Source organism: Hyla sarda, chromosome 5 (assembly GCF_029499605.1).
Source record: "Hyla sarda isolate aHylSar1 chromosome 5, aHylSar1.hap1, whole genome shotgun sequence".
NCBI lineage: Eukaryota > Metazoa > Chordata > Amphibia > Anura > Hylidae > Hyla > Hyla sarda.
In genome coordinates, this window is record NC_079193.1 from 133,325,623 (window position 1) to 133,341,602 (window position 15,980).

A 15,980-nucleotide genomic window follows, 5' to 3' on the forward strand; every position below is an offset into this window, starting at 1 on the left:
GGCTGAGACGGAATGGTTCTGTGTGTGTGTGTGTGGGGGGGTTGTTGGGGACTGTATGTTATTGTTAAACTGTGTTTAAAAACCTTAATAAAAACTATCTGATTTAAAAAAAAAGAAAAGGCCTTTGAAAAATAAAAGTGATCTGATTGGTTGCTATGGGCAACTGCTCAAGTTTGCAAAACTAGCGAGGACGTGGGCAATGATGTCACACTGTGGCTAAGTGAATTGCTGGCCTCAGCGATGTCCCTGCGCGGACAGTGAAATTCACACAATTTTTGTTGCATATCCCAATATATATTTTTTGTACAATTTCATTATAGCATGTCTGAATAGCCCATCTGTTTCACTGTGACAACATCATGAAGATAAAATTAATGTGAATGAATAATATAAACTAATCCACTTGTCCAGTGACAAACTATATACATACATTTTCATATATCTATGAACATCAGCAGGTAGCGAAGAGCCATCAAAAATGAAATCCTCCACCATAACATTCAGAGTGAGCCGGGACCTCCAATGAGAGACTGGTTCATCCAAAGCATTGGATTCTTTCTTTTCGGTATCAATTTGCTGTAATTAAAAACATTTAATCATTTAAATTAATAGGATTATTCCAAATGTTATACACTGCTCAAAAAAAATAAAGGGAACACTTAAACTAATGCAACTCCAAGTCAATCACACTTCTGTGAAATCACACTGTCCACTCAGGAAGCAACACCGATTGACAATTTCACATGCTGTTAAATCATAGGGAACTAGCAAGACATCCCCAATAAAGAAGTGGTTCTGCAGGTGGTGACCGCAGACCACTTCTCAGTTCCTATGCTTCCTGGCTGATGTTTGGTCACTTTTGACGGTGCTTTCACTCTAGTAGTAGCATGAGACGGAGTCTACAACCCACACAAGTGGCTCAGGTAGTGCAGCTCATTCAGGATGGCACATCAATGCGAGCTGTGGTAAGCAGGTTTGCTGTGTCTGTCAGCGTAGTGTCCAGAGCATGGAGGTGCTACCAGGAGACAGGCCAGTACATCAGGAGACATGGAGGAGGCCGTAGTAGGGCAACAACCCAGCAGCAGGACCGCTACCTCTGCCTTTGTGCAAGGAGGAGCAGGAGGAGCACTGTCAGAGACCTGCAAAATGACCTCCAGCAGGCCACAAATGTGCATGTGTTTACTCAAAAGGTCAGAAACAGACTCCATGAGGGTGGTATGAGGGTCCGACGTCCACAGGTGGGGGTTGTGCTCACAGCCCAACACCATGCAGTACGTTTGGCATTTGTCAGAGAACACCAAGATTGGCAAATTCACCACTGGCACCCTGTGCTCTTCACAGATGAAAGCAGGTTCACACTGAGCACATGTGACAGAAGTGACAGAGTCTGGAAACGCCGTGGAGAACGTTCTGCTGCCTGCAACATCCTCCAACATGACCAGTTTGGCTGTGGGATAGTAATGGTGTAGGGTGGCATTTCTTTGGGGGGGCTGCACAGACCACCATGTGCTTGCCAGAGGTAGCCTGACTGCCATTAGGTACCCAGATGAGATCCTCAGACCCCTTGTGAGACCATATGCTGGTGCAGTTGGCCCTGGATTCCTCCTAATGCAAGACAATGCTAGACCTCATGTGGCACATTTTTGTGTGATTTTGTTGTCAGCACATTCAACTATGTAAAGACGAAAGTATTTCATACAATTAGTTCATTCATTCAGATCTAGGATGTATTATCTTAGTGTTCCGTTTATTTTTTTGAGCAGTGTATTTTTGTATTGCAAACTTCATGCCATACATAATGGAACAGCTGCAGAAATATCTGTAACATAATGATGCCTCTAGTTGGTAGCAACTCACGATTACAGCGTTTGTTTCATGCATTCTTTTCCTTTTTATTGGAAAACTTCATATAAAAATGTATTGCAAAACCTTATGTACCAAAGTAGAGCTTGATAGCAGATACAGACGATTATGAACTGAGATGTCCTTCCTGCTCAACACCTTGGAAGCGACGGAGCCATGTGTACAAGGTGTGAGGTAGAAGAGGATTAAATATTCCAAAGATAGACACCTATTCCCATTTACCATATATAAATAGATACCGCATGCATATAATATATCAAAAACTATCTAAAGTGCTATCTGGGTTTAAAACTGCAAACTTCATTCAGTCCACAAGGGAATAAACTGTTTAATTCAGTAATCCAATAACATTCACGTTGCAAAAGACATCTTTTATTAAGGCCTTCATTTGCTGCCTCTGGCACTTCCTCCAATATTAACAATTTCAGTGCTGTGATAGAATGACCACATTCCCGGAAATGCCTAGCCACTGTACTCTCCCCATGACTTGAAACCTCCACTTTTTCCGAATTTAAAAACTTCCTGATCAAAGATTTATGTTCGGTAAGACATGTTCTGATCATTCTACTTGTCTGGCCTATGCAGGTGAGTCTGCATGGACATTTGAGCATGTGTACAATGTTCTTACTTTGACATGTATAGCAACCTGAAGCTGACATATAGCCAGATGTGTTCTCTTTTTTTGTAAGAGACATTTTTTTATACTAGATTTTTCTAAATAATATTTATGTTCAAGTTATAGTAACTTAAAACAGTGCTTCTTTGATTATTTTCTTAATACAGTGTGTTATACCCTGTACAATACTTTAGATTTTACAAATCTTATTGAATGCTGCAGACATTTTCAGTGTAGAATCTGACCCGCAGATTGTTGTGAAATCCGCTGCATGCCGATCTTGGATGTGGATTTTCACCCCTTTCAATTTAGCAGCAAATTCTGCAAGTAACTCTCACACAGGACCTTACACACTGACAGGCAGCATTTGCCATAGGGTTAAAACCCACAGAAAATGAAAGGTGTAATTAAAAATTAGTTGAGAACCCAATGGATATTTCCATCATTATGCTGATGAGGAGCAGTTTCCTTCCAGTCCAGCAAGGAATGAGACTGTTGCCCAGTGATGGCTACTGGGAGTGCACTATGCAGCAATAGCCAAAGGCAGGCCAGATGTAGCTGAGTGCCCATTGTTCAGTTACCAGTGGTGGGACCTGAATCTATCAGATATTTATGGCATATTGTGTGGATATCTATAACGCTGAAGATGATTCATCCACTGAGCTCGAAGTAGAGTAAAAGATGTAACCTAAGCTATAAAATCTTTACAAATAAATCAGTGGTGTCATTCCAAAACGTGCACCTAACAAAAGGCTCCAGCTCAGTGGATAAGTAAGATACTGGTTAAATGGGCACGGTCACCAACTTTATTTTTTGATATGTTGTAGTTTTTCGTGTGACTGAGGGAACGGGGTATGGCACTAACTTATAGTTCATCTACACAGGGTGCCTCCAGCTATTTCACTACTACAACTCCCAGCCAATAGATGTCAGGGCAAGCTGGGAGTTGTAGTGGTGAAACAGCTGGAGGCACCCTGTGTAGATGAACTAAGGGCGGAAGTCGGCCCCAGCAGGCATCAGTGACGTGGTGCCTGCTGGGGAAGTCGGCCTGGTAGTGAGTACACTACCAGGCAGACAAAAAGTTATTTTTAATATAGTTAAAAAAAAAAAAATGTAAAAGCAGGGAGGGGGTTAGGGATAGATGTGCAATAGGCAGGGACAGAAAAAAAAATATATAGGACGGTGGGAGCTACCCTTTAACTGCAGTGTGTGTGACTACTGGGGTTGCAGAATTTTTCCTTTCGTGAATAATGATGCAGCACCGTGACACATTTTGGATGAATTGACAGAAAATAAAAAGGAAATGTTTCAAACTGTTTTTCATTATATGGCGCAAAATATTTCCTATCACTGCCTACCTCCTATAGCTCAGTTATTTATATGTAGGTCAGTTATTCAGCTCATGGTCTTTTCATAGCTAGATTTTACAATATATACAAGAGTTGTTACAATAGAAGGAAAAAGAAAGTGATAACCACTTTTTTGTTTCCTTTCAGCTTATTATTATGATATACACAGCATAACTGACCAACAAAGCAAGAATTAGCTAATCAAATCCTTACCTGGGTGCCCGTTTCTCCTGTGATAAGATTAACCTCTTCAGGCTTAGGAATCATGTAAGTAGTTAGTGGGCTCACTATGTGCACCTGTTTGCCGTCATGCCAGGGTAAGACTCCAGAATGGTGTAGAAATATATAGGCATACAACGTCCCATTATTCCTGGTTTTCTTTGGAACAGTTACATTCACAGTTCTGCAGGGAAAAAAAATATCATTAGCATTAAAATGTATTGTTCTAAAGCTTATTAATGTAATGGGATGTTGCAAACAAAGTTCCCAGGAGAAAAAAAATCATCATCATCATCATCATCATCATCATCAACCTTATTACAGTCAATGAAAAGAGAAAAAAATAATAATAAATTTAACATACATTGCACCATTCAACTCCCTCAGCCTCATATTTGCACCTTTTAAAAAAAAAAAACTAAAGATCACACTGTATGAATATTCAGAGAAAAGGATAGAATGTCAACCCAATAGTAAAATCCATATATCTCCTTATTACTATAAATCATTAATTAAAAACAAAACAAAAAACAAACTCTGTGTTGAATTGTAAGTTCTTAAAAAAAAAAAAAATGTTAAAAAATTCCCATGGGGGTATTTCATAAAGTTTATGTTCCCTATTAAAGGGGTTAAAAAATAAATAAAATAAAATAATAATAATATAATAATAATATGCTGTCAAGGTAATATCAGACCTTACCTTTCAAATCTTGACTCTACGTCAAAGTTGTCAACATTTAAAACCAAATCGACATTATTCTCAGCGCTAATACTAGTCCTTGTGGTAGTATATACACTTAACTGAAAGGAAGCAGAAAATAAATAGCAATTACTAGGAAGTATGGGAAGAACAAGCTAAAACCCTTCACCCACTCCCACCAAATTTTACAATAGGCACTATGCATTCTGGTAGGTAGAATCTGCTGAAACCAGATCCACCTACCAGATTGCCAGATAGAGAAATATAATTCACCAATCCAGGGATCACTTTCCTAGAGCCCAGTAGTGGTGCTCTTTACTCTTTCCATAGCAGAAATTCAAACTTTAGTTTAATGAATTCTACTAGAAAAAAACTTATAAACTTTAAACTACAACTCCCAGCAGTCCACTGGATGTATCGGCCAATCCCCGGTCGGGATGCTTGGTATATAAGGGACTGCCTCCATAATCTCCTCCTCTTTCTTTCTGCTCATAGCAGAACTTCAGATAAGTATTCTCTCACTGCTGTCATATAGTGCTTCTTTCAGTGTCTGTATTGCTTGTCTGGGCGTTTCAGGTTTAGGTCTGTATTTTCTTTTCTAGTCCTTCCTGTTTTGCCCTCTGTTTATATATACATATATATACCTTTATTTCTAAGATTATTATATATTATTTGTTTCCTATCTTAGGCTGGGTTCACACCACGTTTTGTTAAATACGGTTCCCGTATACAGCTGGGAGGAGGGGGCGGGGCTTAATTGCGGCGCCCGCACTCAGCCGTATTCGTGAACCGTATTTAATGTATGTCTATGGGTCGACCACGTTTTTGCCTGCGGTCGGGAAACCGCATACGGCCGAAAACGAAGCCGACCGAAGGCTGCGGTTCACTCCGGTCGGCTCATAGACATACATTAAATACGGTTCCCGAATACGGCTGAGTGCGGGCACAGCGATTAAGCCCCGCCCCCTCCTCCCAGCCGTATACGGGAACCGTATTTAACAAAATGTGGCGTGAACCCAGCCTTATCTTCTACTGCGCTGTTCTGACCCAGCAGATCCTGGTCTGTGTTCACCCTGTCAGCGGCGTGCGGCGCCTGTCACTGCCTTTCTAACTCACTTCTCTCTTATCTACGGCGCCATCTTTCGGCGCCATCTTGTGAACCTGTCCTGTAAGTCGCATAAGACCCTTTAGGCAGCTCGTGTCTCATATATATTATTGTACACATTAACATTATGGCCGATGAGAGAGCCACTATCTCTCCCAGGACATCTGCGGGGGAAGATCCAGTCCTGGACGCACCCCAATTTATGACTGCTGCCCAGATCCAAGATCTGATAAACAGATCCGTACAGGCAGAGATGTCCTCTGTCATATCACCCACGGGTGCGCAACATCCTGCACCTCTCATACAGGAACCCTCATGCAGTGGTGATCCGCCCATTAAGAAGGGCAAAGCATCTCAGAAATGCAAGCATACCATCACAGTATCCGACTCCCCAGCAGGGGAAGTAAATTCCATGCACCAGGCAGTACCCGACCCGGACTGCCGACCCACTTTTCCTCCAGACTTTAACCGACCCCTGGGCCTCGGGGAGTTGCAGAGGCAACGGTCCGCTAGACGGGCCAAGCCGGATTCGTTCGTGGACTCTCCAGATGAGGAGTCCTCAACTGAATCCGGGGCGGCAAACGCCAATGAGTCTGACAGTGAGGACGAGGATAGTGGACATATGGCGCTCCCTGAGGACGCTAACCCTGTATCCCAGGGTGAATCCGTCTTAGACTCACATGGAAAGCCTTTCTTTGACCCAGAGGCTATATCCCATCCGCGTTCTGGAGACTTGGCACCCCTTCCAGAGGTGTCTCAATACATTGAACATTGGGCTCGCAGGTCTGTAGATAAGGCTAACCACAATAAATTGAAGGCGGAGTGCCCCCGACCATGCATCCCCAAGAAGGTGGTGCTCACACCCGAGGTTGACCCCATACTTTTACGGTACCTCACTAAACACAGAAAATATTCCAAAAAGGATATTGAGAGGTCCTTTCGGTCCATCCAAGATCGAATCCTGGACCTCTTCGGCCCCATCACTAAGATTCTTAACCTCTCGGAGCAGGCTGCAGCAACGGAACAGCCGATCGACCTGCTTCAACTCAGGGGTTGGACCCAGAGGGCAGTATGCCTGCTTGGGTGTGCGAACACCACTTGTTCGACTGAGCGTCGTCGCTCAATTTTGATGAGGCTTGATCCTCAACTCTCTCACTTAGCTGAGACAGAACCGGGCCCTGCTGCTGAGGGTCTGCTTTTTGGGGATACCCTCATAAGGATATTGAAGAAACACAAAAACAAATATAGGAGAGCGGACAGGATCGATATTCATATGCAGCCACTTTACAACTTTCCAAGCGCAATTTTACTTACTTCGGCGAGAGGTTTTTTTTCGTCCTTAAACCCCCCTCAATCCGGCTAGCCTTCGGATTGAGGGGGGTTTAAGGACGAAAAAAACCCTCTCACCGAAGTAAAATTGCGCTTGGAAAGTTCTAAAGTGGCTGCATATGAATATCGATCCTGTCCGCTCTCCTATATTTGTTTTTGTGTTTCTTCATTATACTATTCGGAGTGACGAGTCACTTGCCGAGGAGGATTGATGCGGAGAAAGGACTGATATAAGAGATCACTCGTTGTATCTACGGGCTTTTGAAAGTGTGTGAGTGGTTCTAGTAACCACTCACCAAGTGTAAGTGTGAATTTTATTCATTCAAAAATGTTACCAACGGAAGGATTAGTACACCGCTCCCAAAAAAAGTTTTTCTTGTACTACTTTCTGCACTCATAAGGATATCAACAAGATGGTCGGACTGTATACCAGTCTCGACAAAGCCCAAACATCCTTAAAGAAATCGGGCTCGGCTAAGGTTTTTCCCAAGGCCGGCAGAAACGGGGCCGATCTGCCGGCTGCAATTACGCTAATAGGCCATACAACAGAGCTCCTGCTCCTCAGTACAGCCAGGCTCCACAGTCCTATCCTGTGCCAATCGCACAACCAGCACCCTTTTTCCCGACAAACTACCGGTGAGTACAACACACCTGAGTTCTTTTAACATACCCGTAGGGGGAAGACTGAAATATTTTATCCACGTCTGGTCTGCGATTACGGCAGACGCATGGATACTCAATACAGTGGCAGGGTACCAGATAGAATTTTGTTCCCCGCCAGACATGACTTCAACTCCACCTCCCATCCGGCTCTCCAACCTGAACGTTGCTCTTATAGACAAGAAATTACAGGACCTCCTGTCCAAACAGGCAGTGGTAGAGGTGGACCCCCTCTCCTCAGTGTTCCTCAGCAATCTCTTCCTAGTCAAAAAGAAGGGGGGCGGATACCACCCCGTCATAAATTTACGAAATCTGAACTAACATGTCGTTTATCGACATTTCAAAAAGGAAGGGATCCACTTCCTGCGGGATCTCTTAAAACCGGGGGATTGGCTGGTAAAGGTGGACCTAAAGGACGCCTACCTCACGGTTCCCATCCATCCAACCTCCCAACACTTCCTACGCTTCCTTTGGAGAGACCGAATGTGGCAATTTACTTGCCTTCCCTTCGGCCTCTCTTCCGCCCCCTGGTGTTTTACCAAACTGTTGAAACCGGTGGTGGCAGCCCTACGGAGCAGGGGAGTGAGATTGATCATTTATCTGGACAACCTGCTTATCATGGCTCGTTCCAGACTTCAGACAGGCGAACACGCCAACTGGACGATACAATTATTGAAAGACCTAGGGTTCTCGTTCCAGCTCAAGAGATTGAATTTTTGGGATTCTTGGTGGACACCGAGCGAGCTGTCCTCAGATTACCCAAGGCCAAGCTGACTATCATCCGCAAAGAAGCAATGCTAGCACGGCTGGTCGGACTTATATCAGCCTCTATCCAGGCCATATTCCCTGCCCCCCTCCATTATCGAGCCCTTCAGAGGCTCAAAACCTTACATTTGCGACAAGGGCTTCGATACGCAGACGAAGTATTGTTATGCCCGGAAGCCGTAGAGGAACTTCGTGGTGGTTACGTCATGCTGTCGAATGGAACGGCAGGACCATCTTCAGTTCCAACCCGGACATCATTTTGGAGTCGGACGCGAGTCGCCACGGCTGGGGCGCTCTGTGCGGTCTCTCTTCAACAGGAGGGACGTGGTCCGCAGGGGAGTCTCTGCTGCACATCAACGCGCTAGAACTCCTGGCGGCATTATTTGCCATCAGGAGCCTTCTACCACACGCATCCAATTGCTGTGTATTATTGCGCATGGACAATGTGACAGCGGTCCAATATGTCAAATCGCTTGGGGGGCTCCAAATCCAGAGTTCTTGCGGATCTCGCGAAGGAATTTTGGCATTTTTGCCTTGCCCGCAACATTGTCCCGATAGCGGAATACATCCCGGGGGCTTCCAACATGATAGCGGACTGGAATTCTCACTATCTGACCAACTCCAGCGATTGGCGGCTGGACCGGTCAGTTTTCCTAACCCTTTGCCATCTGTGGGGTCCATTCTCTATAGATCTGTTCGCTTCCCGCCTCAATCATCAGCTACCCCACTTTTACAGCTGGAGCCCGGACCCGGAAGCCTATGCGGTAGACGCATTTCACCACATCTGGCCCCGGGGGATGCATTATGAGTTTCCCCCGTTCTCGATGATCCTCAGGGTTCTCCTGCATATAGCGAACCTGAGAGCGTCGGTTGTGATGATCACTCCCTGGTGGCCGACACAACCATGGTTTCCTCTCCTGCTGGGGAGGACTGTGGATTTTCCCAGATTGCTCCCTCAGTTCCCTCATCTTCTCTCCAATCCGAGCGGGGGTCCACACCCTCTGATCACAGACCACAACCTGCATCTACTTGCATGGTTGGTTTCGGGGTGCCAGACGCGGATAGCGACCTTTCAAGATCAGCTAGGGATCTCCTTGCCTTGGCCTGGGCCCCCACGACTAGATCGGCATATCAATCAGCCTGGAGACTCTGGGTACGTTGATGTGATCAACGGCAGGTTGATCCCGTTCAGGCGCCTGTATCTGTAGTAGCCAACTACTTGGCGGATTCTTTTGAATCCGGAAAGTCTTATAGTTCTATTAATGTGTATAGATCTGCAATTTCAGCTTACCACACACCAGTGGATTCTTTGCCAGTGGGCAAACATCCTTTGGTGTGCCGCCTTCTGAGAGGCGTTCAATTTAAACGTCCTCCTCGCCCCAAATATCAGGCCACTTGGGACGTGGCCAAGGTCCTGACCATGTTCTCAGCGTGGGAGGACAATGACGCACTCTCTCTAAAATTGCTGTCTTTCAAGCTTACGGTCCTATTATGTCTGATTTCCATTAAGCGTGTATCGGAAGTTAGGGCCTTAGACATCTCCAGGTGACAATTCTCGCCATTAGGAGTTAAATTCTCTGTCATACGTAGGACAAAAACCGGACTCCAATCAATTTTTTATCCTTATTTTCCCGCGCATCCGCGGCTGTGTGTTGTTCGCTGTCTTCAGACATGAGTCTCAGACGGCTTCGGTACGTTCTTCGGAGTCCTCCCAACTCCTCATCTCCTACGTCCGCCCTCACCAACCGGTGTCTTCGGCTACCCTAGCAAGGTGGGTACGTTCCTCTATGGAAATGGCAGGGATTGACATTTCCCTGTTCAGTGCCCACTCTTCCAGAGATGCTATGGCTACTAAAGTGGTCACCTCTGGAGGTTCCCTTGCAGATCTATTGACGTCGGCGGATTGGTCTTCCGAGACCACCTTCCGTCAATTCTATTTTAGACCGGAGGAAAACATATCTATGTCGATTCTCTAATTTGCATTATTGTTTCCATTATGTATTCTGTATCATACTCATGTCTAGCTTTGAACTTGCATAAGATATAAGCCTTCTGTCTGATATATAAATCGAGATTTTCCTAGCTTGTGACGGAAAATATTAGTTATATGAAGACAGGAGGAGAGTATCTTCCCGCCCGACCCAACCCGGTCATGGTATCCTTTTTCTTTTGCAGGCTACTGAAGAGTGCATTCTGCGAGACGGAGGCTGAGGCGTTACGGAGTTTTCCTCTTCGTTGTTGTGTCCCCGTTGGGACATACTGTTCGGTCCGGTGATTCGGAGTTCTATGGAGCCGGTTTGGGTTATGTCGTGATTCAAGGTTCCAGTTGCGGCTGCAGATTCGCATCAAGAAATGGGAGGAGATTATGGAGGCAGTCCCTTATATAACAAGCATCCCGACCGGGGATTGGCAGATACATCCAGTGGACTGCTGGGAGTTGTAGTTTAAAGTTTAAAAGTTTTTTCTAGTAGAATTCATTAAACTAAAGTTTGAATTTCTGCTATGGGCATTAATAAAGGAAGATTAATGCATAAGATACTCTCCTTCTGTCTTCATATAACTAATATTTTCCGTCACAAGCTAGGAAAATCTCGATTTATAGCACAGTCTACTGCTTCTGGGTTTTGATGCTGTTACTCCAAGTTACTCCCACTTTACATTAATAGCACTTAGGGAGGAGATTTATCAAAACCTGTCCAGAGAAAAAGTTGCTGAGTTGCCCACAGCAACCAATCAGATCGCTTCTTTCATTTTGAGAACCTTGTTAAAAATAAAATAAGAAATCTGATTGGTTGCTATGGTTTATTCACACAGGGCTGATTTGTTGCAGAAATGTACGCTTTTGATAAGGCTACGTTCACATAGTGATAGTGTTCTGTTTTGGGCAATCAGACACAAAATCTGTTTAAATGCTGTAAGCAGTAAATTTTTGTCCGGTCAGATCCTACAAAATGAACAGAAACCAGTCAGACCCCATTAAGGTCAATGTGATGTGTCAGTGTCTGCTGTGCAATGGACCATCCAGTGCTGTTTTCTGGTCTCGAACACAGGAGTTGGAGTTGTTTCTGCAGATTTTAACAAACTCTTGTCAGAAGAAATTTCTTTCACAAATCTCCAGGTTAAGCAGACCAAAAATGTAACAAAATGAGCTTGTGGCAAAGGTGGCATTGCAGGTCAAACGGTGACTCCGGTCGGCTCAGTTTTGACCCATATGCGGTTTCCTGACCGGACCTAAAACTGTAGAATACTACGGCTTTAGGTCCGGTCCAAAACTGGATACGGGTCAAAACTGAGCCGACAGGAGTCACCGTTTGACTCCGGTCGGCTCATTAAAGTAAATGGAGTCACCGGCTGATATGGCTGGGGTACGGGAGCGCCCAGTTTTCCCCTCCCCAGCCGGATCCCGCACCCGTATGTAAAAAACGAGGTGTGAATGCAGCCTAAGCCCTCCAGTATGATCCAAACTACTGCAACTAATCCTTTGCTTGCAATGGCTGTGGCTTAGAAATGTGAACTCAATAAATAGGTGATGTGTCCCTATCTTCTACTTTTGGCCATACAGTGTATCTCTGGTACTGGGGACCTCTGCAGACATTACACATACTAGAGCTGCAAACAAACGAGTAATCGCACAATTGATTAGTTGCCGATAAATTAATCGGAGAATCAGGGAAAAAATGGCAAAATTACCAAAAATAGGTTCTTTGGGGGCTGTACGTTAAAAAAAGTGTACAGTCGGCATATAAAATCAAGGGAACGAGGTTCTTTTATGTTTCCCCTATTATTACTTGGCACAGTTTTTCCCAACCAGAGTGCCGCGAGCTGTTGCAAAACTACTACTCCCAGCATGCTCGGACAGCCTTTGGCGGTCACCTCAGTACGAGGTATGGAGGTGCAGGCAACATCAGTTAAGGCATAATGTGATCTAAGAGAGGGTCCTTTTTCTTACTTTGCCTGCAGTTTGTGAAGTTATATTCATGCTATCTTGTAATGTTGGTGAACAGTCAGAGGGGCAGGCAGACCCTTGCAGCGGCACACCTCCTCCCCACCAAAACCAGCTCCCACTATGGAGCCCTGTACGTCAATCATGCAGGACCAGCAAAGTAATAAAAAGGACCTTCTATTAAATCGCATTATGCCCTAAGTGATGTTGCCTGCACCTTCATACCTCATATGGAGGTGAAGGCGGCACTGCGTTCTGCCCCTCTCGGCCGGCTCCCAGTAGGGAATATGAAGTTACTGTGCAGTGATTTCATATTTCCTGCCGGCAGCTCTAATTGGTCAATTGGTGCTGACCAACAAGAGCTTCTGGCAGGGAATAGGACATCACAGCACGGTAGCTTCATATTTCCACTCTTGGAGCCGGCTAGGGAGAGGGCGGAGTGCAGTGCAGCCCGCAGAAGTGCAGCACTGGCCCCCAAAATTATTAACAAATGTCATAACGCCGGCATTATGACATTTATCATTTGTTTTTGCTTAACAGCGAACTGGAGCCTGATTCATAAATGATTGATAATACTGATTAATCGTTGCAGCCCTAACACATACATATGTAAATACTGGTTAGAAAAGGTATGCATACCTGGAGCTTCGGTCTCTTAGATAAATATGGCTTGATACAGTTGTCACTGTGGCTTTCACAGGGCTTTGTGTAGACGATGCCATACATTACCCAGCAGGTATGAACAACATATACAATAAACACACCAACCACTAGGGTAGTGAAGGAGCTTTTGTTTAGCATCGTAGATGGAGACAGGTGTAGAAGGAAAGCAATTTGGTAGCCAAAATTGATAGAGAAAGAAAAGACCTGTAAAAACAAGGAAACAGTTACAGTTCTATGTTCAGTTTGAAGCCTGTGATCAGGTCATTGCCAACAATATCGGCTACAGAAATAATATAACGTTCTGTCCCTATAAATCTAGTATACATAACCAGTGATGTTATTACACTCCGAAAATGCATCCAGACCTGTTTTGAACTCTATTACAGAGTTCACCATGACCACCTCCTCCGGGAGAGTATTCCACAGTCTCACTGCTCTTACAGTAAAGAACCCCCGTCTGTGCTGGTGTAGAAACCTTCTTTCCTCTAGACGTAGAGGATGCCCCTTGTTATAGATACAGTCCTGGGTATAAATAGATCATGGGAGAGATCTCTGTACTGTCCCCTGATATATTTATACATAGTTATTAGGTCTCCCCTAAGCCTTTATTTTTCTAAACTAAATGACCCTAATTCTGAGTCTTTCTGGGTACTGTAGTCCTCCCATTCCCCATATTAGGCTGGGTTCACACCACGTTTTCTTAAATACGGTTCCCGTATACGGTTTGGAGGAGGGGGGCGGGGCTTAATAGCAGCGTCCGCACTCAGCCGTATTCGGGAACCGTATTTAATGCAAGTCTATGAGCCGACCGGAGTGAACCGCGTTCAAGTCGACCACGTTTTTGCCTGCGGTCGGGAAACCGCATACGGCCGAAAACTAAGCCGACCCGAGGCTGAGGTTCACTCCGGTCGGCTCATAGACTTGCATTAAATACGGTTCCCGAATACGGCTGTGTGCGGGCGCCGCGATTAAGCCCCGCCCCCTCCTCCAAACCGTATACGTGAACCGTATTTAAGAAAACGTGGTGTGAATCCAGCCTTACTCTGGTTGCCTGTCTTTTAACCCTCTCCAGCTCTACTATATCTTTCTTGTACACTGGTGCCCTATAAGGTACACAGTACTCTATGTGTGGTCTGACTAGCGATTTGTACAGCGTTAGAATTATTTCCTTGTCGTGGGCATCTATGTCCCTATTGATGCACCCCATGATTTCATTTGCCTTGGCAGCAGCTGCCCGACACTGGTCACTACAGCTAAGTTTACTATTAACTAAGACCCGTAAGTCCTTTTCCACGTCAGTTGTCCCAAGTGTTCTCCCATTTAATATATAAACCCGTCCCGGATTTTTACTCCCCATCTGCATTACCTTACATTTATCAGTGTTGAACCTCATCTGCCACTTCTCAGCCCAAATCTCCAAACTATCCAGATCCATTTGTAAAAGTGCACTGTCCTCTATTGTGTTTACTGCTTTACAGAGTTTAGTATCATCTGCAAAAATTGCTACTTTACTATTCAACCAGTCTACAAGGTCATTAATGAATATATTAAATAAGACCGGACCCAAGACTGACCCCTGTGGTACCCCACTAGTAACAGTCACCCAATCAGAATAAGTACCATTAATAACCACCCTCTGTTTCCTATCAGTGAGCCAGTTACTTACCCACTTACACAAATTCTCCCCCAGCCCAATCCCTCTCATTTTATGCACCAATCTTTTATAGGGCACCATATGAAATGCTTTGGAAAAATCCAGATATATGACATCCAGCGATTGCCCCTGGTCCAGTCTGGAGCTCACCTCCTCATAAAAGCTGATCAGGTTAGTTTGACAGGACCGATCCCTCATAAAGCCATGCTGATATGGGGTCATCCATTTATTTTTAACAATATACTCCAAAATAGCATCTCTTAGAAAACCCTCAAACAATTTACATACAACGGAGGTTAAAATAACAGGCCTATAATTCCGGGGGTCACTTTTTGTCCTCTTTTTAAATATTGGCACCACATTTGCCCTGCGCCAGTCCTGGGGAACAGTCCCTGTTACTATAGAGTCCCTGAATATTAAAATTAGAGGTCTGTCTATTACAATACTTAATTCCTTTAGAACTCGGGGGTGAATGCCATCTGGACCTGGTGATTTACTATTTAGATTTTTTGTAGGCGGCACTGTACTTCTTCCTGGGTTAGACAGGTGACCTGTACTGGGGAGTTTACCATATTAAACTGTATTTCACCTGGCATTTCATTTTCCTCGGTGAATACAGTGGAGAAGTATTTGTTTAGTATATCTGCTTTTTCCTGTTCCCAATCTATAATTTCTTCCTCATAATTTTTTTTAAGGGCCTACACTTTCATTTTTGACCTTTTTTTGCTATTTATATAGTTAAAGAACATTTTGGGGTTAGTTTTACTCTCTTTGGCAATGAGTCTTTCTGTCTCTATTTTTGCGGCTTTTATCTGTATTGTACATATTTTAACTTTTTCTCTATAGCTTTTTAATGCTTCTTCACTGCCATCCTGTTTTAGTAGTTTAAATGCTTTAATTTTGTCATTTTTTGCCCCCTTCGCATTTTTATTCATCCATATTGGTTCTCTTATTTCTGACCCTTTTATTCCCATAGGGTATATACATCTTACAGTGAGAATTTAAGATATTCTTAAAAGTCTCCCATTTAGTGTAAGTATTCATTTTTTGAGGACATTATCCCATTTTATATTGTTAAGGGCTTCTCTGAGTTGATCGAACTTTGCTTTCCTAA

General features: G+C 44.2%; 1 protein-coding gene across 1 annotated transcript in view; it reads right to left on the minus strand.

Moving 5' to 3' along the window:
• Window positions 1-15,980, minus strand: part of CLPTM1L (CLPTM1 like) — a 90,634-nt gene that overhangs the window by 65,323 nt on the left and 9,331 nt on the right. The window contains exons 2-5 of the mRNA XM_056520290.1: window positions 13,189-13,416; window positions 4,748-4,848; window positions 4,042-4,231; window positions 431-576 (exon numbers count right to left, since the gene is read on the minus strand). Of these exons, the coding sequence (XP_056376265.1) occupies window positions 431-576; window positions 4,042-4,231; window positions 4,748-4,848; window positions 13,189-13,350 (599 nt within the window). The 5' untranslated portion in view covers window positions 13,351-13,416. The remainder of the gene's footprint in view (window positions 1-430; window positions 577-4,041; window positions 4,232-4,747; window positions 4,849-13,188; window positions 13,417-15,980) is intronic.